Here is a 20,755-nt window from a genome sequence, read left to right as displayed (position 1 = left end):
TTACTTTTTACAGTTTTTTTTTTTTTTAATAGCCAACTGTTCAGAAAATTAGTGCAGGGAAGGTTTTGCATGTACATGTACTTTTTCTGACAGAGACCCTCAGCTGTATCCTGGCTGCCCCCCTTAGTTCTTGTGCTTTAGCGGGAGTTTGGGGTAGAAGTTTCTAGCAGGGTTGGTCCTGCTCACCTCACCTGCCCTTTGGCCTTCATGTGGCCTCTGGGGCTCTGCATCTCCTGTGGTACTGTTTGCAGACGGTCCCGCGGCAGATTCCTTTAGGTGGCATCGAGTCCCAAGGGATCTTTCTGAAGATGCAGCTGTAAACCCGCCCACATGGTGTAGGAGTCTCAGGTATACTTGAAGCTGTAAAGTAATGTTTTTGATTTTTTGCGTGTTGCACCTCACCGTGCACGTAGTCATAGTCTTACCTTCTGAAAGTTAAAGAAGTAAACCTGGAAGATCGATAAGAAGGGTTTCCACTTTGATTTCTGTCAACGATGGTCGGGGCATTGCCATGCACCTGGGGGCGACAGCAAGACAAGCACAAAGGTAACGGCCGCTAAACCCGCCGGGGTCAGCAGGTGCCGCAGGCTCTGTGCCCCAGAGTCTTATCACGCCCTCGACCCCATCATGTTGCTTGAAGTAGCAGATGGCGCAGGCACAGATAACAGTTAAAGTTGAACCTTGTCAAAGTGGTGAAAGTGCCTGTTGGCGGGTTTTGGAGATGAGGGAAAGCAGCAGCTCTACTTGCAGCTGAGTGTCAGGTCTGGCGGCCAGTCCCCGCCAGTCCAGTTGGCGTAGACAGGAGAGTGGAACACCTGCCTCGCACACAGCCTCGGCCCCGTTTCCTTCTCGTGGTTCGTGCTGAAGGATGATGTGACCATTTTTTTCATATATTACCAGTCCAACGTGAATTGGGTTTTGGTTTTCAAAATCTGTGAAACTCTGAAAAGAAGGAAGGGTCCATTTGCCTCCGGAGGCGTACTTGGTTTTTTGCAAGCTTGTTACGGCCAGTTCTGTGCACCTCTCTTGAGGTGTAAGTCGCTCAAATACTGCACATGAGTAAGAAAAAGTCAATCTGGACAAGCTTTGTGTAGCCCCAGATCATGGCAGTTTGGCTGTGGACCCACATACAGACCCCTAGCGATGGAGGGCAGCTGGCGTGAGGGCCCCAGAGATGGAGATCAGGCCTCCCAAGTCTTCGGTGGGGATTGTCTCTGTTTCTGTGTAAGCATAACTTCTACAGGAATAATTCACTGCAAACTATTTAAGCAAAGGCACAAAAGTAAAATGGTTCTCTCTTGCTACTTGAATTTTCACACTAAAGTCTTGACAGCCAAGAAACAAAGTTGTAATGCGAAACGTCTTTGTACACGTGTCAGGCTGAGCTGAAATTAGAACTGATGTCACAGTGAGCAGAGTCCACTCCCCCCAACCCCTGCCGCTGGTCCACTGTGTCCTCTGAGCCCTGGCTGGTCCCGTTACGTTACCCGGGCCTTGTGGCGGTAGCTGCCTCGGCCACACCACTGAGCCTGGGTGGATCTGGGGCCCTGTGGGAATGGCGGGGGGGAGGGGATGCTCCGACCTGCACCACGTGGGCTTGCTTGGCACCTGGTCACATCCGAAGCTCTTCGATTCCTTTGGCATTTACAGCCAATCATTCTGAGTAGTGTCTCCCCCCCTGCCCCCCACCGTGTCAGTGTGACTGAAAGCCTCATATCTGGGGATTTTTAGGGTAACTTGGCACCTCTTTGGGGCAGGACGAAAGGTATAAAGCAGTGACCGTCCCTGAGGGTTTCTCAGTGGTCCCTGTGAGGGCCCACCCCGGCAACGGCTGTCCCTGAGCTGTGACTGGGCGGGGGCCGCGCGGTGCTGTGCTGTGCGGTGCGACTCGGCTCTCGCCAGGCGCCGGTTCCTTGTGCTGCTGCACAGCACTGGCTGCTCCCAGTAACACAGCTTCCACTCCCTTTTCCTCCTGTCCCCTCGAAGGCCCACCAGTGCCACCCAGTGGCCAGCGATGCCATAGCACCGCGGCCCAGCTTGCCCTGTGGGAAGGCCCCCAGGTTCATGCTTACTGGGAAGTTAGCCAATTAGATTGTTGCTGGTCCCTGAGCGCACCGGCCTGCCTGGTTCCTGCCGGGCTTCACCACAAACAACTCGTTTCCAGTAGAAACCAATGGCCAGACGCAGCAGAAACGACGTCATCTGGGGCGGTGGCCTGGCCACCGGCCAGCCTTTCCTCCTGCATCTGCTCCCCGAGACAGCACCTGGCCTGGAACTTGGGCCACTCTTTGCCCCATCGGCAGCCCCCGGGATGGCCCAGACTGGGTGTACATTCCGAGGAGGCCGTCTCTGTCCGGCACGTGGGCAGGTGGTCACCCTGCCTCGAGCTGGCAGCACTGGGGGCCCGGCCACTGCTGGAGCCACTCTGCCGGGGGGGGGGGGCTGCTGTCCTGTTCTAGAACTGGCGCTTCGAGGCCGGCTGGTTACGCCTTGCTCTTCTGTGAATGTATACACACAGTACAGTTAAAAGGGAATTTGGATGAAGCATTTGCAAATGTGATTTTAGCTCTACTCAGAAGTAATGCTTCTGTCGCTGTCAGACGCTTTGGCACGACATGGTGTCACTGCCATTCATTCCAGCAGCAGCTAACCCGCATCCAGCTGACGGTGGGACCACATGCAACTGTTTTCGGTTTTGAGCATTTTTCCTCAGAGTAGAAGAGGGATAGAGCTGACTTGTTGGGGTCCACCAGTTTCCACATTTTACCAACTTTTTATTTATGTAATCATACTTACATACGCTCTGAGACGCAGGTGAGGGATAATGAAAGTTGACTTTTAAAAGCCAGAAGCAGCTAATCTTCTAGAAGAGCAGCACAATGGTTAAGGAAAGCCATCCCCTGCTTTTTTTTTTTTTTTTCTTTTTGCGGTATGTGGGCCTCTCACTGTTGTGGCCTCTCCCGTTGCGAAGCACAGGCTCCGGATGCGCAGGCCCAGCGGCCATGGCTCACGGGCCCAGCCGCTCCGCGGCATATGGGATCCTCCCAGACCGGGGCATGAACCCGTATCCCCTGCATCGGCAGGCGGACTCTTAACCACTGCGCCACCAGGGAGGCCCCATCCCCTGCTTTTAAAATAGAGTACGTTCATTTGCCGTTACCACTCTTGGATAGCAGGTCACTTTAATCACCTGTACTGTGAATGTCCTAAAATTAAGCTCCTGGCTTCTGTTTTCCCTGAATGAGACAAAACACCGGTTAGACCAGTAGGAGCGTTGATCTTAGGGAGTGAATGTGTTCGGAGTCAACAGGAATTCTCACTTGAAACAATGTAAATGTCACATGATAAGATTTGTTTGAGGCCCCATCATGGGTGCCTCATTGAGAATTCTGGAAGCCCCTTAGGCCAGCTTTTTAGAGTTGCTTAAAAGTGTGCTACTAAAATAATCTCAGCAAAGTTTGTATACAGTCAGTGAGTGAGCTGGTTTTAGGACTCGATTTTAATCCTGACGGGTTTGTTCCTTCATCCCCTGCTGGCAGTCACAGCTGGCACCGCGTCCCGCTCCACTCCACTCCACTCTCGTTCCTTCCCCCAAGAAGAGGGGCCTCTGTCCATTTCATTTAACTTCAGCTCTAGCAGTCTCTCCCCCCACCCCCCGCCTAGATGAGGTGCTGTGGACCCCGTTAGCCGAGGCTGAGCTGGTAAAGATAAGTTTCCACGTACTGAGGTATGGTAGCGCCTTAGGAATATGGATTTGAGCTGATGAATAATACACGTAGAAACGTAGTTCTGAGTTCCTATGACGTGGCCAGTTCCTCCTTTGTCAGACAGCTGTGACTTGCTGACGGGACGTGGGTGACAGCCAGCAGGGTGGATGTAGAGCACAAGCGTGCTGCTCAGCGGGGAGCGGGTGGTCTTGGGAAAGCCTGGACAGCATAGCCCGGGGGTGCCGGCACACGTGGGGCCAGTGATTGGGACACCGTGGACAAGGGGACATAAGGTTGGGGGGGTGCTCTGTGAGATGAAAATAGGAGATTTGCAGTCAGGATTGTTGCTTGATGACAATGAAGTACTTCTGACAGGGTTCTAAGTTTTGGATGTGTGTAGCGCTGTTGCAAAGTTTCTAAAAATAGGTAATTTCACCTGTACTATGAAATGGAAAAATCTTGCGGTCCCTGGGCTTTTAACACCTGTGGCTGAACTGGCCTGACCAGTGCTGGAGGAAGGCAGTCCTGAGGGCAGCGCTCGGCCCTTCGCCGGGATGGTCACGCAGGGTGTAGGCTGTGAACGCCTTGGGGGCTCTTGTGGGGTCAGGCCTTATTTGTAGACAGGGTCTCACCTCTGTCCCCGGACTTCAGATTTTCTCCCTGCTTCACTAGGACAGTTGCAAGAAGCACCGGCAGCTGACTGGCATTGGTGGGTGTTCAACCCCTGCGTAAAATCGGAAGGCTGCTAGAGCATCTCGAAGTCTCCTGTTTAGCATGTGGGGGCTCATTGCACTGTGGGTAGTTTGAGAAAAGCCTGCGCCTGGGGAGGCGGCTTCTCCATCGGTCCTGTGTGACGTGGCCCTAGGTGGTGTCCCTGTGCTCTCCTGGCTTGCTCCCTGGACCTGCCTGCCCCCCGCCACCCCGTTCTGCCCTGGGTCCCAGACGTTCTGGGCGGTGGGCCTGAGCGGGGCCATCTGGGAACACGCTCCAGCTCTCCGTCACGGCTCCCCATGGACGTCTGCTGGGCCGCTCGCCCCTAAGACCGAGGGACTGGTCTTAGGATGAACCTCCTTGCTTGCCTCTGACTGTAATTCTAATGGTCTGATACAGGATTAAGTGGAATCAGTCCATGCGAAGTACTGGCATAAAGATTCTCATTTTAGCTTTGGGCTGTAACCCCTGTTTGCATTAAAAGTGCTAACCTACTGTCTTACCCAATAGCGAGCTGCTACTAGAGGGGTGTGAATGGGAACGTGAATGACCGCAGGTGGCGTTCCTGCCACCGAGCTCCTAGTGTAAAAGTCACTGGTCTCCCCCCATGTTGCAGTTTTCTGCCAACATTCTATATATTTATTAACCGTGTCCAGTTGACTCTTGTCCAAGAGGACGATGAGCACCTGTGAGCCCCTAACCCCAGGGTGGACTCTCGCTAGTCCTTCCAGTGCCCCAAGGGCCCCCGAGGTGGGGCTTGGATATGCATTCGAAGAGAATGTGTCTGATCCACCCTGGAAAGAGTTTCTAAGCTCCTGTTCACCAAAAACTGCACTGGGACTCTCCATGCGAGTGGTCTTTGAAATCTATGCCTTCTCTTGATACAGCGAAATTTGGCCTTGGAGTTCCAAGCTAAGCTAACGGTTCAAATCAAGCCTTTTATAGCTTACTGGTGTATCGGTTGAAGTAAAAGTTTTAATACTAAAGCATTTCTCTCTGAAACAAAGTATATTCAGTATCGTAAATGTTGCTGGTAGCCCTGTTTACACTCCTTTTCTGAATTTAACAGTTACTTTAAAAATCCTCTTTAAATCTGTCTCACAGTGATGCCTGGTTATTAGCTTTGCTGGTTTCGGGTGCACATGCGGGGTCCCCTGCACCCCTGCCTCACTAAGCGGCCCCTCTCCTTTCAGCCGTGAAGGAGGACAGAGGCGCAGAGGCCAAGGCGGCGGTGGCGGCGGTGCCGAAGAAGGTGGCTCCTCCAGGCTCCGCGGGGGGCCTCAAGCAACCCTCGCCCAGAAGTCTCCTTCCAAAGAAGTCCCCTCCTTTTGCAAATGCGGCGGCAGCCAAACCGGCCATCAAAACGTTGCCACCGGGGTTCAAGGGCACCATCCCCAAGAGGCCGTGGCTCTCGGCTGCCCCCTCCCCCTCGGGCAGCACTCCCTCGGCCAAGCAGGCAAGGCTGGCACCTGTTGCTGCCACGTCTGCTTCCAGAAAGTTCCCCAGCTCCGCTGCTTCGGTGGGCGCCATCAGGAAGCCTGGGACCACCTGGGTTCCCCTGGCCTCTCCAGCCCCGGGACGCCTGGGCCCCGCGCGCCCCGCCTCGTCACAGCCAAATTCTCAAATTCGGCAAAACGTACGACGCTCCTTGAAGGAGATCTTGTGGAAAAGGTGGGCTGTTCCACTTTGTTTCTTATCTGTTAAAGTGGAAAGTTTTCCACGTAAAGGGTGGTGGTTTCACGATGGCCCTGCTGTTTAAGAAAAGTGTCACATGTGGGACTTCCCTGGCGTCCAGTGGTTAAGACTCCACGCTTCCACTGCAGGGGGCACCGGGGTTCCATCCCTGGTTGGGGAGCTGAGATGCCATGTGGCATGGTAAGTGCAGCAGTTACCGTGGGGCTTTTTTCATTCCATCTAGAGTCACTGACAGCGAAGACTTAACCATGACAGAAAATGAAGTAGGAAAAGTTGCACTGCACCTCGAGAAGGAGATGTTTAACTTGTTCCGAGTCACAGACAGCCGGTACCAGAGCAAGTACTGCAGCCTCACGTTCAACCTCAAGGACCCCAACACCCAGGTGCGTGTCCGACCGTCAGGAATGGGGGCAGTCCTGGCCAGGGGCTGCCCAGGCCTGGGTTAGGGCACTGGGTCCCCCTGCGGCGGCGGGTGAGTGGCATGCTGTTCCCGTGGGGCCAGGCGCTCGCCAGCTGAGGTTCTTGCCATCTGCGCGCCTGTGTGCCTGCTGGGGCCCACGCTGTCTGGATCGGCCTCTTGACCTCTTGCCTGTGTTTAGAAGCAGGGCACATACTCTGACTTTCCATTTCGCCTTGTCAACCCGCTGGCAGAAGGGATTTCTTCTACCTTTGTCCCTAACACTGTACCTTCTTCAGTCAATTGTGTTTTCTGTGAAGTGGTCTTTGTAGCAGGGTTAGTGCGGTGGGATACTGGAGATCAGCTGCCCGAATTCAGGGCCCTTGTTCTCCAAGCATCGATGGGAGGCTCTGGGCCCTCGTCCTGCCGCGGGGCAGGGGCTTGCCTTGCTGCCCACCTCCACATCCTCTCTAGTATCTTAGAGGGTTTTGAACGAGTGAACAAGAGATGTTTGTTTACAGGGGCTCTTCCATCGTGTTCTGCGTGAAGAAATCTCTTTGGCAAAACTTGTGAGAATGAAGCCAGAAGAACGTGTCTCCGAAGGGCTTTCCATGTGGAAAGAGAGATCGTCAAATCCTGTGTGTGCCGACGGGAGAGGCGGCTGCGGATGCCAGAAGCCTGACACCAACGCCGCCCCCAACCCCACCCCAGAGTGAATGAATAGCCTATTGGCATGAGAGAGTCCCCTTGGGAAAGAAGGGCTAAGGGTTCACGTTTGTCTGTCTTTTTCATCTTAGGTGATGGAGTCCGGAACTAACTTGCATAATGAGACTAAGAAGCCGACCGTTAAACCGGAAACTATTCCCGATATGGAAGATTCTCTGCCCGTATCAGATTGTGATGTAAGCGTTTAGGATTTCCAGTGCTCACGAGAATTGACAAAGATGATCCCGTTCCAGACGTTGTTAGGTGCCTGAATTACCGGGCAAGACGCGGAGCTGATACAAGTGTGTGTCGTTGTATTGCTTCTCAAGTACTTGTATTCAGTAGTCCTCTTCCTCTGTTTTCAGTGGTTCTTCATCACGGGAGATGTTTTTTCCGTGGGTGCTGCTAATTTGGAGAGGGGGTGGGAAAGAGATGGCCTCCTCTGCTTCTTGTGCTTTAGGAACAGCAAGAATCGGTGCGGGCGGCCCCCGAGAGGAGCGCGGTACCGCTGCTGGGCCTTGTCGGCGGCATGCTGCGGGACACGACCGGGCAGCACCACACGCACCTCTTTGACCGGAACTGTAAGATCTGCACAGGTGAGCCGATGTGGGGGGAGACCGTGGAGACCCTTCTCAGGACGGCTGCATTCGAACCAAGTTCCACAGTGGAAAGGCTAGAATCGTTTCTTCAAGCTTAGGAAGTGAGCCCCTACCTTTACAGTGTGGTTGTTTTAAAGCAGTGATCGTCTGTCTACCCATGGGAAGGCTTTGCTCTCGGATGTGTGGGACTTCTCACGAAGGCCTGCCTTCTGCTCTCCAGGTCAGGTTCCATCGTCGGAAGAGGAGCCAGCTCCGCACAGACGAGAGTGGTCAACTTCTGCCAAGAAGGAGGACTCGAGGTCCAAGCGTGACAGCTCTGCCTCCGAGCCCGCTCTCAGCTCAGCCGAGGATGCGGCCCCAGAAACTCTGCCTGAAAACACCTTGGAGCCAGACCTGGAACGCGCTGCTCGCGCCCATGTGGAGGGAAAGTCCCTCCCGGTGCCTCCAGCCGACGGCCACCCCGAGCCCTCCGCCCTGGAAGGCGCCCCCTGCCCGGCCCCTGGTGGCGGCGCAGTGCTCACCACAGTCACGGTGTCCGGCCGAGACCCCAGGACTGCACCAGGCAGGCCGAGCACGGGCACGGCTCCCTCGGCAGCCCGCCCAGGCAGCGCCCACCCAGCAGAGCCCCGACAGGATGTCCCGAAGCCTCTGCCGACCTCCGTGACGGTGCCCAAGTCCATCTTGGTCAAGCCGTCCACGTTGCCCGAGCCCAGATACCTCCTGTCGGTCCCGCTGTCGCCAAGCATCAGGTGCTGCCCCCGTGTGTGTGGTCTGAGCAGCTGAGCTGTGGCCTTTCTTTCAGATGAACAAAGGAGCAGTAATGAGTGATTCAGTCGTTTGGCTCTGAAATCCACCCAGATATACAACTCTCCTCAATTTTCTATTTTAGAGAGGCGTTTTTTTAAAGCTTCAGTTTTAGGATGACTAATTATCACCTTAGACATATAGTTGTTGAAAACTGGAATTTGAATTTACAGCCATCCAGTTTATTGCCTATATAGTTTATATTTCTTTGACCAGAATGTTCATATCATTATGATGAAGGTAATTAATTTGAAAAAGTAAGCTATCAAAACTTGCAGGAATTCACTTTGCTTTTATAAACACGTTCAATCAATCAATCAATCAATAAATCTTGGGGATTCTTTGGGCAGAGAAAGATTCACGTATTTTCTGTGGTTTTGTTTTACAGCATCTCGGAGTCCCAGTCCCCTCCAGAAGGAGATACCACCCTCTTTTTGTCTCAACTCAGCACCATTTGGAAAGGATTCATTAACATGCAGAGTGTAGCGAAGTTTGTCACTAAGGCGTTTCCTGTCTCTGGATATTTTGATTATCTCAGTGAGGTTAGAACCAGGAGGGAGAGAAGTGTGTGTGGGTGCATGTGCGTGCACGCGCGCGTTTTCCAAAGGCACTCTGATCCCGCGCTGGAGTCAGGCGTGTGACCACCTTCCTGCTGAGTGTCTGGACGCACAAGCACCTCTGAAGGCAAAATAGGGGTTGCCGGGCCGAGTCAGCAGGTTACGCAGTTTGGACAGTGGCGAAAATTCAAATGAGAAATCAGACCCTCTCTCTTTTCTGAAAAAGCTGAAGCTTGTCTTCCTTCTCCCTCTGTTCCGCTAGAGCTTGTGCCAAAGCTGGGTGTGCATGTGCCCACTGCAGGTGTGGCCAGGCACGGGTGACCTGCCCTGGTTGGAGGGGTGCACATGACAGGTCTTTTATTTTTCAAAATTAACGAAACAGCACTAGCGTTTCAGACTTAACAAAGAGTGCTCAGTCTCTTCTGAGACATACCTGGATCTTTCCTGTATGTGTATGTTCATAAAAGACAACAGTACCACACTTTGCTAAATGTCATCCTATTTAGCAGAAGGTTATCCTCCGACCACCCTTGGGTTTGGTCACTCATAATCCCGGATGTTAGTCAACTAAGCAACATTTGACACAGTTATTGCCGCTGTGTTTGGGATACTTGGAGTTGTCTTAGTTGTGAATCTCGGGTAGTTTGGGGTGTGTCTCTCTGTGACGGCCACGGTTCCACCGGCCATTGAATCAGAGCTCATTTCACTCAGGACCTGCCCGACACAATTCACATCGGCGGACGGATTGCCCCGAAGACAGTCTGGGATTACGTCGGCAAACTCAGGTCTTCGGTGTCTAAGGTACCTGCCCACAGTCTAACCTCTGCACCCAAGGAAGAAGGGGTTTGTTTACACACGGCTCTTTCTTTGACGTCTCGTCTTGCGCCTTGCTACTTGAACTGTCTCTAGTTGGTGAGATGTTTGCAGGTGGACGTTGAAGTTGACAGCTGGCTAACCTGTGAAGGGGTGTCTGAGTAGCACGACGGTGGAAACTTTGTGAAAGCGCATGTGCGGTTCAGAGTTAGAAATACAGATGCTGTGTCCCTTGTTGTCTGAGCTGATGGAGGAGAGATCGGGGGAGGCGGCTGGGCTGGAGTCTGAACCGCTGAGATGCGGACGCAGCTGTGTGTCTGCGTGTGCAGTGCTCTTTGTGGGAGGGGCTCTGGTTTTCACTGGGGTCACAGAAGGGTTACGACCCTGGTCTAGTTCAGCCCTCCCGTTTCGGAGGTGCGGGCAGCTCATCGCACGCTTAGTGGTCACTTAGCTCTGTGTCAGACGCTGCCCCAGACTGGCCCTGCACACTGAGTACCCCATCAGTACGAGAGCCCCAGGAGGTGGGCTCTGTGTTGAGACAGTGGGGCTAAGTAGTTTTAAAGCAGGTCCTCCGAAACCAAGATCAAACCCAGCAGTCTTGAGACTCGGGCCTGTGTCCTCTTGAGCAGCTCATTGTTCTGATGTGTTGGGCAGCAGGGCTGGGACAGTCAGAATCAGGGCTGGTCGCTTCTCTCCTCGCTTCCCTCCTGCTTTTGGGGCTTAGGTGCAAGGAGAAGGGGCTGCCTTTCCGAGTGGCCGCAGGTCAATGCTCCCCGCCCTCTGTTTGTTGCAGGAGCTGTGTCTGATCCGCTTCCACCCCGCGACGGAGGAGGAGGAGGTGGCCTACATCTCTCTGTACTCCTATTTCAGTAGCCGCGGCCGCTTCGGCGTCGTGGTAAACAACAGCAGGCACGTCAAGGACTTCTACCTGATCCCGCTGAGCGCCGCGGACCCCGTCCCCTCCAAACTCCTGCCCTTTGAGGGACCAGGTAGGCCCCAGGCTTCCGCCCACACGTCCCCCCCACGCCCTGCGGAGTCCGTCCCAGCGAGCTGCGTGCCTCACCTAGACCCGGCCTTTGGCAGCGGAACTTGGGAACAGGGGTGAAGCAGCGGATAGTGGAGGGTGGCACGGGAGGTCCCCTGAGGAAGGTGTGCATTGTCTTAGAAAAGTCCTGTGAAGAGGGACAACCCTGTCCGGAGCCCGCCCGCCTGGCATGAGCAGGGTGTTGCTGGCAGGGGCTGGGCAGTGCCGGGAGGGCGGGGCCTGGGCCTGGCCTGCGGGCTTGGCTCCTTGCAGGCGTCAGGCAGAGCCTCTTCGCTGCAGGCATTCGTTTTGAGGAGAAACGAAAAATAGCGTTGAGAGACAGGAGCTAGTTCTAGAAATAGTCACTTTGAAATCTGCTGCTCGAATTCTTGTCTTTGGCAGACCACTTTCTGTTCACTCATTCCTTAGAAAGTGCTGCTTCTAAAGAATTATTTGCAGGCTGACCAGAAAGAAAGTTCAGGCTTCTCAAGGGAGCTAAGGGTGATTCCAAGGGGGCAGTGGTCTCTGGGGACCCAACTCCCCTTAACCCTGAGAAGTTGACAGGACTTAAGTCTCGCCTAAATGGGAGTGTCTCCTTGTCCATGGCGCCCCCAAAACGGCTAAGCCTAAAAGATGCTGAGTGTAACCTGCAGTGAGGGCTCTTGAAGCACCTGCTTCTACAGGCAGTAGCTACGCCCGCGCCCGGCGCCTGCATGTCCATGGCCAGCGCCCCTGCCGCGGCCAGGCACTTACGCGCCCCGGCGGCTCTGCGGCTGGGCCCAGCGTCCTGGTCGGTCCCCGTGACCGCAGGGCTCGTGTCCCCTGACACAACACACGGAACTGTCTCAGTGCCAAACACGTTAGAAGCCAAGCTCTCCGGGGGGCTGTCCCACTCCTCGCGCTAAAGCCGTGCCGCCTGACGGGCAGCAGGGAGGGCTGTGGCCGAAGTTCTTGGCGGGCAGCTCCTGGGGCGCCGTCCGGCTCCCTGGACGCCGTGTTCCTGACGCAGCGGTGACGGTGGTGAAGCCGACTTTCCGATACCGTGAAGAGCCTCCGGTCAGTCACAAGGGCGGAAGCCTGTGCGGGGCCTAGTGTGAGCGTAGATCCTGTGACACGCACACTCTGCGCATCTGTAGCAGCGGGACCTGGGAGGTGACGAAGCCCTGTTTCACCCGTGTTGGAGCCCCTCTCACGGCTCCACCTGCAGAGCCCGCGATGGGGTCTTCTTGCCTGACACCGTCCCAGTGCACCTGGTCACACGAGCAGGGGGCTGCCAGGTTCGGGGCCACAGACAGACCCTGAGGGGGGCAGAGGTGGACGAGGTCAGGCGTGGTGAGGAGGCAGGGGCGCGGGGGCCACCGAGGAAAGCCCCAGTCGGAGCCGCGGCGGGAGCTGGTGCAGTGCTGGGTTGGGGCCCGGCTGGCAGAGGGAGGGGGCCGCGCTGGGTGTTCCGGGGTGACACGGGGACAAGGAAGGCTGGGCAGGGCGCCCACCTCATCTGCTAAGTGACCACACTTGATGACCAGCGGAGTGGACATCACTCCTCCACCTGCCTTGCCCAGGCTGTCACTTCCTGAAGGGGATGCGCAAAAGCCTGCAGGTGTTCATCCACAATAGAGAACGAATGTTTCATTAAAACAAAGTAGTAGGAGGGGTTTTGGAAACGTGATTGTACGGGAATTTTTACCATAAACGTTTACAGACTTTTTTTTTCAATCGAAGGGCTTCTAAATCTCAGCTTGTTTAATTTAGTATATATGTTTTTAATTCTAGGGGCTTTATTCACGGAAGGAAGAGCAGTCAGATGGGACGCTGGGCCTAGGCCAGGGTGCCCGGCCCTCCCGAGGGGGTGGGGGGCGCCTGTCGAGGGCCCTCGGGCACCTAAGGTGTGGACCACCCTGAGCAGAGGACAGGGACCTGCCTTCCGAGGCACTGCCGGGAGAGGACCATTCTCTTAGGCTGGCTCCATCCGTGGTGTCTGCCTTCTGTCCTCACTCTTAACTGCTTCCTGAATAGCAGACCGTTTCCGTGACTTGCAGTATTGTCAGATAACAGCACGTCTTCAGTTTCTGCGTGTCTTCCTGCGTAGCTGTGTACAGATGTTGTAATCAAAGGCAAAATGGTGCTGAATGGAAAGTGCTTCTCTCTCCTTTGAAATCAATGAATATTTCATGGAAACTGGCCATCGTTTGTCTGAATTTGAACCATTTGGTAGCTCTTGGTGCCCATCCAGGTGCACTGTGACGGAGGACTGTCTCCACCTTGCTTTGCCTCAGCCGACGCCAGTGTGCTTCTGGCTGTGCAGGCGGCGGTGCTGCGCTGGGGGCGCCTGGATACGGGCGGGCGGACGGACGGATGGACGACGCTCTCCTCACTGGGACGCGGAGCCCTGGCTTTGCTCAGGTCTTAGGGACCCAAGAGTGGGAGCGGGCGAAGTCTGCATGGGAGCCGAGTGTGGCGGGCGGGCAGCTGCTTCTCCCTGTATTTGCTGGGTCTCTGCTCAAGTCCTCTTTGAGGATGGTTGCTGCTAACTCCAGCACAGTTTCTGTCCCCGCAGAGGTGGACGTTTAGTCTTGTCGGACTCAGACCATAAGAAGGTGTTCACTGTAAATCCTGAATAGTGGAGCATGCCAGGTTGATTGAGGGGTAAAAGCCTCATTTGATAGTTGGGCAGCTTTCAGCTGGTTTATTAATTAAAACTAAACCTCGTCTCCCGCCGTGCCACGTCCAACGTGCATGGGGGCTGCTTCCCCCGCGGCCCTGTTGCTGACACACCCGGACACAGATCCTGGTTTGGGTCTTGGCTCAGGAAATCCACACACACCTTTTCAGCTGTCCCTCGTCCCTGGGTTTGTCCACTTCTCTCTTTGTACGGGTGGTCTGGGGCTGACCCTTTCTTTCACCGTGAAGACTCGGGGACCTACATGCAGCTAGGAAGGCTCGTTTCATCCACACGGGACATTGTGGACACGTTTGCTCCCGCAATTTGGAGGGGGTCGGGCAGGGGTGCCAACACCCCGGTGCTCAGTCTGACCAGTACCCCTTGTCTGGAAATGATCGTTCAGTGGCCTCCCACCTAGTTCTCATCTACTTGATGAGTCATAAGCCTCACCACTACCCTCAAAGGGAGGTCGGTAAGTAAGCACCCCGCTTGTAACCATGGGACAGAGGCCCTGTGTGGAGCCGGGGGGGCGCCCCGGGCCCCCGGAGGGAGCCCTGTCTCTGCACGCAGCCAGCGTGCTCACTGCTGCTGGGCCGTCTCGGGGCGCCCTTTCCTATCCAGGGGTCACACTCAACAGTGGGCGCGCCCACAGGGGCCCCAGGCAGAAAATGGGGCCTTCGGGGGAAAGCTGCCCCTGCCACCGCCCCAGTGGTAGTAGCCCTTTGACTGTGGCCAGCGTGCCCTTGCCAGGCGCCTGTCGTGAGGTTGCGGAGTGGGGCGGAGCCAGACGTGCCCTCACCTCCCTGAAGGTCACTGCCGAGACCCCGGTAGCACAGTGAATCGTATTCTTCCACGAGTAAGTCATCTCCACGGTGCTCGTTACATTGCAAGTCTCCATGCAGCCATAACGTGCACAGGTGAAGTAGAGAAGGTTTGACTGCTTCAAAAACAGCCCAATTCAAATGTCAAATCCTGGGGAAGATTAGTGGGGAAATGCATAACTAACACTCCTCCAACTCTGGAGCTTTATTAGATCGCTTACGGGTGTGTGTAGATGAAGTAGTTGAGAGCTGAAAGCATTTAAAACTAGTAGCTGCTTAGTTAGATGCTGTTCTCCAGGGAGTTTACTGTTTTCGAAACAAATGTAAATGTTAAGTACTTGAATCCTACCCTCACCTGTGATGCCTGTGACCGCAAAGGGTAGAGTCTAGAGAACTTTGCCAAGTCTGGGGTGTATCGTTTTTGTCAGGAGGCCTATACAGCTGTTGCAAGCTGTAGGGCTGGCGCGCCTCCCGAGGACAGGACCCCATCGCCCTGGGTTTAACGCAGTGCTTTAGCCTCCACACACAGCATCTTTGACCTGAAACGTGATTCATGCCGCAAGCCCTGGTGTTGGCACCTTAGAGGTTAAGCTCTTCACAGGTAGCATAGCCCATCTGCATCGAGGACAGTGAGGACAGTCGTGGGCCCTGGGCTGCTGAGAGGACGCCCCCGGCCAGGGCTCCCCAGCCCTCCCCGCCCCCGCCCGCGTGGCCGAGCACATTCCTCTGCTGCTCCTGCTCACGGGGCTGGCCAACGCTCCAGCCTGTGGCTCGGCTGGGGACCTGTTCTGCCAGCTCTGGGGCCGTGTCAGTGAGAGTCGGTCCAGAGAGGGCCACGAGAGCCAGTTGAGCTATTGACTATGCCCCAGACTGGATACTAGTGAGCTGTAAATTATTCAGTAAGTGGCTGTTACAGCGAGTGAGAGATTTACTATTTTAAGTTAAAATAATCCATTTTGATTAGAAAGCGAACTTGATAGAGTATCTTTCACATCTGAGCAGAACCATCTGGATGCCATGCTCAGTGCAGTGGGCCTGGCCTTCCTGTGTCCACGCCCTCCTTTGCCCAGCTCCTCCTTCCCCTGAGTCACCACTGACATTAGAAGGGCAGAGGACATTCTGGAAGCCATTCCTCTTATCACGAGTGGGTGTCTTCATGGGCACCTCAGCCCTTGAATGTCAGCCTGTGAAACGAGGCGCTGAGCACAGTGGGGAGGGGGGCCAGCAGTACCTCGCCGATCCATGCGGATGCTGGGCCAGCCCAGCTCACTCTGGCATGCCGGGTCTTCCTCCTCCTCGGGGGCGGGATGGGACATCCGCCACCCTCGTGCTCGGCATGTCACCCCATCTCTGTTGGAATTTAGGAAGGGTGACAGGCGCTCAGAACTACACAATGGGTGTCTAGGGACAACTCTTTGATCTGTGATCAACTTCAAATCACAGAAAGAATAGGAAAAACAGTGCTGATTTTCTTTTTTAGTGAGTCAACCAAAAATAGATAGCATGAATGTCTTTTACACAATAGTGATTTATGTGTAAATTGAGTTTATACAATTTGATTCATTTAAAATATGCTGTTGAAACAAAATTTTGGTGCCGTGTTTATCGTTTCTCCCTAACTTACTGATCTGTGACGTGGGCTTCTCTGTTCCCCTGTTGGTATTCCAGGTTTGTTATTACTGTGAGGGTGGCGGAGCCGTACAGAAACAGTAGCATTCCTGGTCCAGTGCACCACAATCCAGAATGTGTGGACCAAGAATTTGTTAAGAAATCATTATGTTTTAAGAACTGTGCAATGTTCTGAAATTCCCAGCGTGTTGTGCGCGTGGTCTGACCTCTGTTGCCCCTGTCCTGAACACCTTTGGGCTTTAAGCCGCACGTCCTGTGTTGACAGAGACCTGAGCGTTCGGTAGCTTTTGAGAAGTTACTGGTCATTGAATGTCTTTCTAAACCTGCAAGAACATTTGTTTTAGGCATTTTGGTCAGCATCACTTTTCCCATCAATTGCCATTTCGACACCAGTGACTCATGAACTTATCGAAGGGCGTGTGCTCTATCGATCCGTATAATTTTGTTGATCGTTCTAATTGAGTTGTAGAATTGGTCCTTAATTGAACCTTTAATTTTAGTATGAATAGCTTAATTTACATATTGCAGCTCATAAGTTAAAGTCGAAAGGGGGTGCTGCCTTCCTGATTTGTAGCAAGAGGCAAATGAAGGAACACAGCTAAGAGTTTGTTTAGAAAACATCCTGGTACATACAGGCTTCCTTCCCAGTAGGTGAACGGCCTGGAGTGTGTGCGTGCTGGCCTTCCCCACCTCCCCCAGCGCGCCTCTACCCTAGCGTTGTGTATAATTGAAAATCTGTAATAATTTTAGCACTGGGCGAATGCGCGTGTGCATTGGGCCCTTGGTTTTGTGGTTTGTGGGCCCGTCAGGCTGGGCAGGTGCGCGGTGCAGTCTGCGTCTTTTGCAGCCGGTCTTCAAACACTTGGTTCTATTTTGCCACAGAATTTCCCCCTCCTCCTCCCTCTGGAAACCGTCCCCCCGCTGCCCTTCACACCCAGAGTTGACCCCTGAAGGACAAAAGCTACAATTCGATTCTAAAATTTGCACAACTGTTTTGCTTTTTAGGTCTTGAGTCACCGCGTCCAAACATAATACTGGGGTTAGTAATCTGCCAAAAAATACAGCGGCCTTCAAATGCTGGCGAATCAGACAAGACAGAGGAGAAGCGGCCCCGTATTCAGACACAAGAAGAAATGGATGCCGTCCACCCCAGAATGCCAGCAGCCCTGCTCCCTGAGAAGAAGCCCCGCAAGTACCCGCTGTGCCCAGGGAACGCGGCTGTCAGCACCACACCCCCGGGGTCTCCCCCACGCCCATCCCCTCCTCCAGAAGCACCAGGTGCGCCGGCCTCATCTTCCGGGTTACAGATACTGTCGTCGCTCAAACCAGGAGCCACGAACACTGTCACAGCATCACCCGCGTCAGTGACGGTTGCGGTGGCCGCTTCCTCTGTCACTACTTCTTCAAAAACAGCTTCACCCCTAGAATATATCCTGCAGACTCTCTTTGGGAAGAAGAAGGCGTTTGACACCCCCACCGAAGAGCCTGCCGAGTCGGCCCCAGCCCCCCACCAAGACTCGAGAGCCAAAGCCGGCGGCGGGGTGCCGTCGGCGCTCCTGCTGGACCCAATTGTCCAGCAGTTTGGTCAGCTCTCAAAAGACAGAGCTCTGGAGGAGGAGGAAGACGACAGGCCCTATGACCCCGAGGAAGAGTACGGTCCTGAGAGAGCCTTGGACACTCAGCTCGGAGACCGCGGGAGACGCCAGGACGCGGACAAGGCCGCGGAGGCAGCTGAGCGGGAGGAGGTGGCCTATGACCCGGAGGACGAGACGATCCTAGAAGAAGCCAAAGTGACCGTCGACGACCTGCCCACCAGAATGTGTGTGGACGCGCACGGCGGGCCTGGACCGCTGGCGCCCTCCCTGGCCGAGCGGCAGCAGATGATAGAGGAGCTCACCAAGCAGATCGAGGAGCAGCAGAAGCAGGTGGAGGAGCAGGAGGAGGCGCTCAGGCAGCAGAGGGCGGCCATCAGGGCCTCCATGGCCCACTTCTCCGTGTCGGACGCGCTCATGTCGCCGCCGCCGCCCAAGCCCACGCTCCGGCCGCAGGCCGCGGCCAAGGCGGCCGCGCCCCCCGCTGGCAGCCAGGCCCCGGGCCCGAGCGCCGAGGCGCGGCTGAGCTGGGACCCGCGGCAGGCCCGGCGGCTGGCCACGGAGAGCAACGAGAGCGAGGCCGCGCCCCGAGGCCCCCGCCGGCCAGAGTAGCGCCCGGAGGGGCCGCTGCTCCCCCGGGGCCACTTCCAGCCCAGGCGGAGCCAGAGTCAGCCCCTCCACCGTGGGCTCCGGGCGAAGAGGCCCCACTGCCGGCCAAGCAGGACGGCCCCCTGCGCGAGCCCACAGAAAGCCCGGGGCCTGCGGGCGCGGCCAGGCCTGCCCGGAAGGTGCTGCTGCCCACGCTGCAGGGCGCCTCCTTCCAGCCCCTCTTCCCTTGGCAGCACGACGGCCAGACCTTCCACCCTCCTGGAAGAAGGGATTCTTTCTCGGGTCCAGTGTACGCCTCTCAGGAAAAACCTCTGGGCTCTTGCCAGTACGAGGATCAGAGAACTGCGCAGTTTCCCAAAAACCGTGACTCCCTGGCAGCTGAAACCGAAGGAGACAGAGAGCCACAGCCCAGGCCGGGTGAGGGGGCCGGCACGTTCCCCACCGCAGCAGAGAAAGGGGGGCCTCTGCCCCAGTTCCAAGGCCAGCGGGAGCCTGCACCGCGCGTTCTCGGGATGTCGGGCCTTCACGGCCCCAATTTCACAGGCCCCCGGGGGCCAGTCCCTCCGTTCTCGGAAGAGAATTCTAATAACGATGGGCCGAGAGCGGGGCCTCCACCAGGCAGATTCGGGCCCCAAAAGGGGGCCCATCCCTTCTTTGTTCTCAGGGCCACACGGGCCACCTCCCTACAGGGATGGGAGGGGCCCATCCGTTTCCCACGTGGGCGGGCCCAGGGGAGCAGGGCCGCCTCCATTTGGAGACCGCAGGGACCCCCACGGGGAGAAGAGGGAGTTCCCGGGGGCCCCGTACGGTGAGGCCTCGGGCCCCCCTGGCCCGAGCGAGGGGCCCGAGCAGGCCCCGTTCCTGGGAAGCGGGCACCGCGCCTTTGCAGTTCGGGGGCCAGAGGAGGCCTCTGCTGTCCCAGTTTAAAGGACCCCGAGGTGGCCCTCCTCCCCCTCAGTTCAGAGGTCAGAGAGGCCCCCCCGCGGGCCACTTTGTGGGCCGAGGGGGCCACAGCCTGGGCAGTTTGAAGGCCCCCGGGGCCAAGCTCCTGGATCCGTGCCGGGACCCCGGGGGAGGCAGCCTCAGCGGTTCGAAGAGCAGAGGGTCCACTCGCCGCCCAGGTTCACCGGCCAGAGGGCACCGGCGGCCTTGCCCTTTGGGGGTCCCCAGGGGGCCACTCCCTTCCCCGAGAAGAGCGAATCGGTGCTTCCACACTTCCACTGCCAGGGCCCGGCCACCCCCGGAGCCAAGCCGGCGCCCCGGGCGCTGCTGGAGCTGCCCAGCCACCCGCCCGCGCCACCCACCGCGCCGGCCCCAGGCCCCGAGGCCGAATTCCGCGAGGGCAGGGGCCACGAGTACAGAGGCCCAGGCTGCAAGGGGCGGCCCCGGGACAAGGGCCCGGAGGAGCCCGAGGCCCCACCGCCCGACAGCCGCCTGGGCCAGGCCCTCGAGGACCGGCGGCGCGAGCGGGAGCGTGGGAAGCCATGGGAGCGGGAACGCGGCCGGACCTGGAGCCGCGAGCAGGACTGGGACCGAGGCCGAGAGTGGGACCAACCCCGCGACAAGGACACTGGCCGCGAGCGCAACGCGGGCAGGGGCGAGCGGCGCGAGTGGCACTGGGCCCGAGGACGGAGCTGCCCCCGCGACCGCAGACGTGACCGGGAGAGGTCCTGCAGCAGGGACCACGAAGGCGACAAGGCCCGCGAGCAGGAGCGCCGGAGGGACCGCAGTCGGAGCCCGGAGCGACCCCGGGACCCCAAGGCCGCGGCCCTGCGGGGCGCCGCCCCCGCCACCCAGACCTAGGGCCGCCCGTGAAGCCGCGCTCACGTGCTAAGCAGGTGGTCTTGGAAAGAGCTGGGAGCTGACGCACAGGACAGAACCTTCTGGACTTGAGAAATTACTGTAATTTTGTGTGTGATTATTTCTTACCAAATTTCACACCTTTACAATTCTGACGCTTTTTAAATAAAAACAAAAAACTAAGAACTCTTTAACATGTCCATTTGAATGTACTGAAATGGGAAAGTACCTACAAGAGCATATTGCTTTTCAGATTATAAAGTGATCTTTTCTCATAACTTGACTGTTGTAAATTTTAAGGGAGTTTAGTGGACCTCAGAGCCATACCTTTCCTGACATCTTCTCATCTGTGATACCTGTTTCCAGAAGCTAACTTCACAGGGTTCGGGGCAGGCGGCCGCGTGTTTCTGTGCATGGCTGTGTCGGCTCGTCTCTGGAATGTTGAGAAACACCAGACTTAACAGGTGCATCTTTCTGTTGTCATGAAGAAATTTGAAATACAAATTTCAACCAGGAAACAAAAACACATTTCTTGGTTTTGCTCAGTGTTTAGGTATCGCCTTACATGTTCCCCCCACCCCCAAACAGGATTAAAAGCAACATCTGAATAGACATTGTGGAATTTTAAAG

At 56.0% G+C, this 20,755-nt stretch overlaps 1 protein-coding gene across 1 annotated transcript in view; it reads left to right on the top strand.

The window, feature by feature from the left end:
• LOC132490657 (death-inducer obliterator 1-like) overlaps nucleotides 1-20,536 on the top strand; it is a 50,282-nt gene extending 29,746 nt beyond the window's left edge. Inside the window, 14 exon segments of the mRNA XM_060099050.1 lie at nucleotides 5,612-6,089; nucleotides 6,337-6,496; nucleotides 7,032-7,148; nucleotides 7,308-7,412; nucleotides 7,676-7,811; nucleotides 8,035-8,563; nucleotides 9,007-9,160; nucleotides 9,887-9,976; nucleotides 10,782-10,977; nucleotides 17,130-18,298; nucleotides 18,301-18,963; nucleotides 18,965-19,194; nucleotides 19,196-19,317; nucleotides 19,320-20,536. Coding sequence (XP_059955033.1) covers nucleotides 5,612-6,089; nucleotides 6,337-6,496; nucleotides 7,032-7,148; nucleotides 7,308-7,412; nucleotides 7,676-7,811; nucleotides 8,035-8,563; nucleotides 9,007-9,160; nucleotides 9,887-9,976; nucleotides 10,782-10,977; nucleotides 17,130-18,298; nucleotides 18,301-18,963; nucleotides 18,965-19,194; nucleotides 19,196-19,317; nucleotides 19,320-20,128 — 4,958 coding nt within the window. The 3' untranslated portion in view covers nucleotides 20,129-20,536.
• Nucleotides 20,537-20,755: the final 219 nt, after the last annotated feature.

The sequence above is a fragment of the Mesoplodon densirostris genome, chromosome 5 (assembly GCF_025265405.1).
Source record: "Mesoplodon densirostris isolate mMesDen1 chromosome 5, mMesDen1 primary haplotype, whole genome shotgun sequence".
Classification (NCBI taxonomy): Eukaryota; Metazoa; Chordata; class Mammalia; order Artiodactyla; family Ziphiidae; genus Mesoplodon; species Mesoplodon densirostris.
The sequence above is the reverse complement of the archived record's forward strand: the minus strand, read 5'-3'. Positions and strand labels throughout refer to the sequence as shown.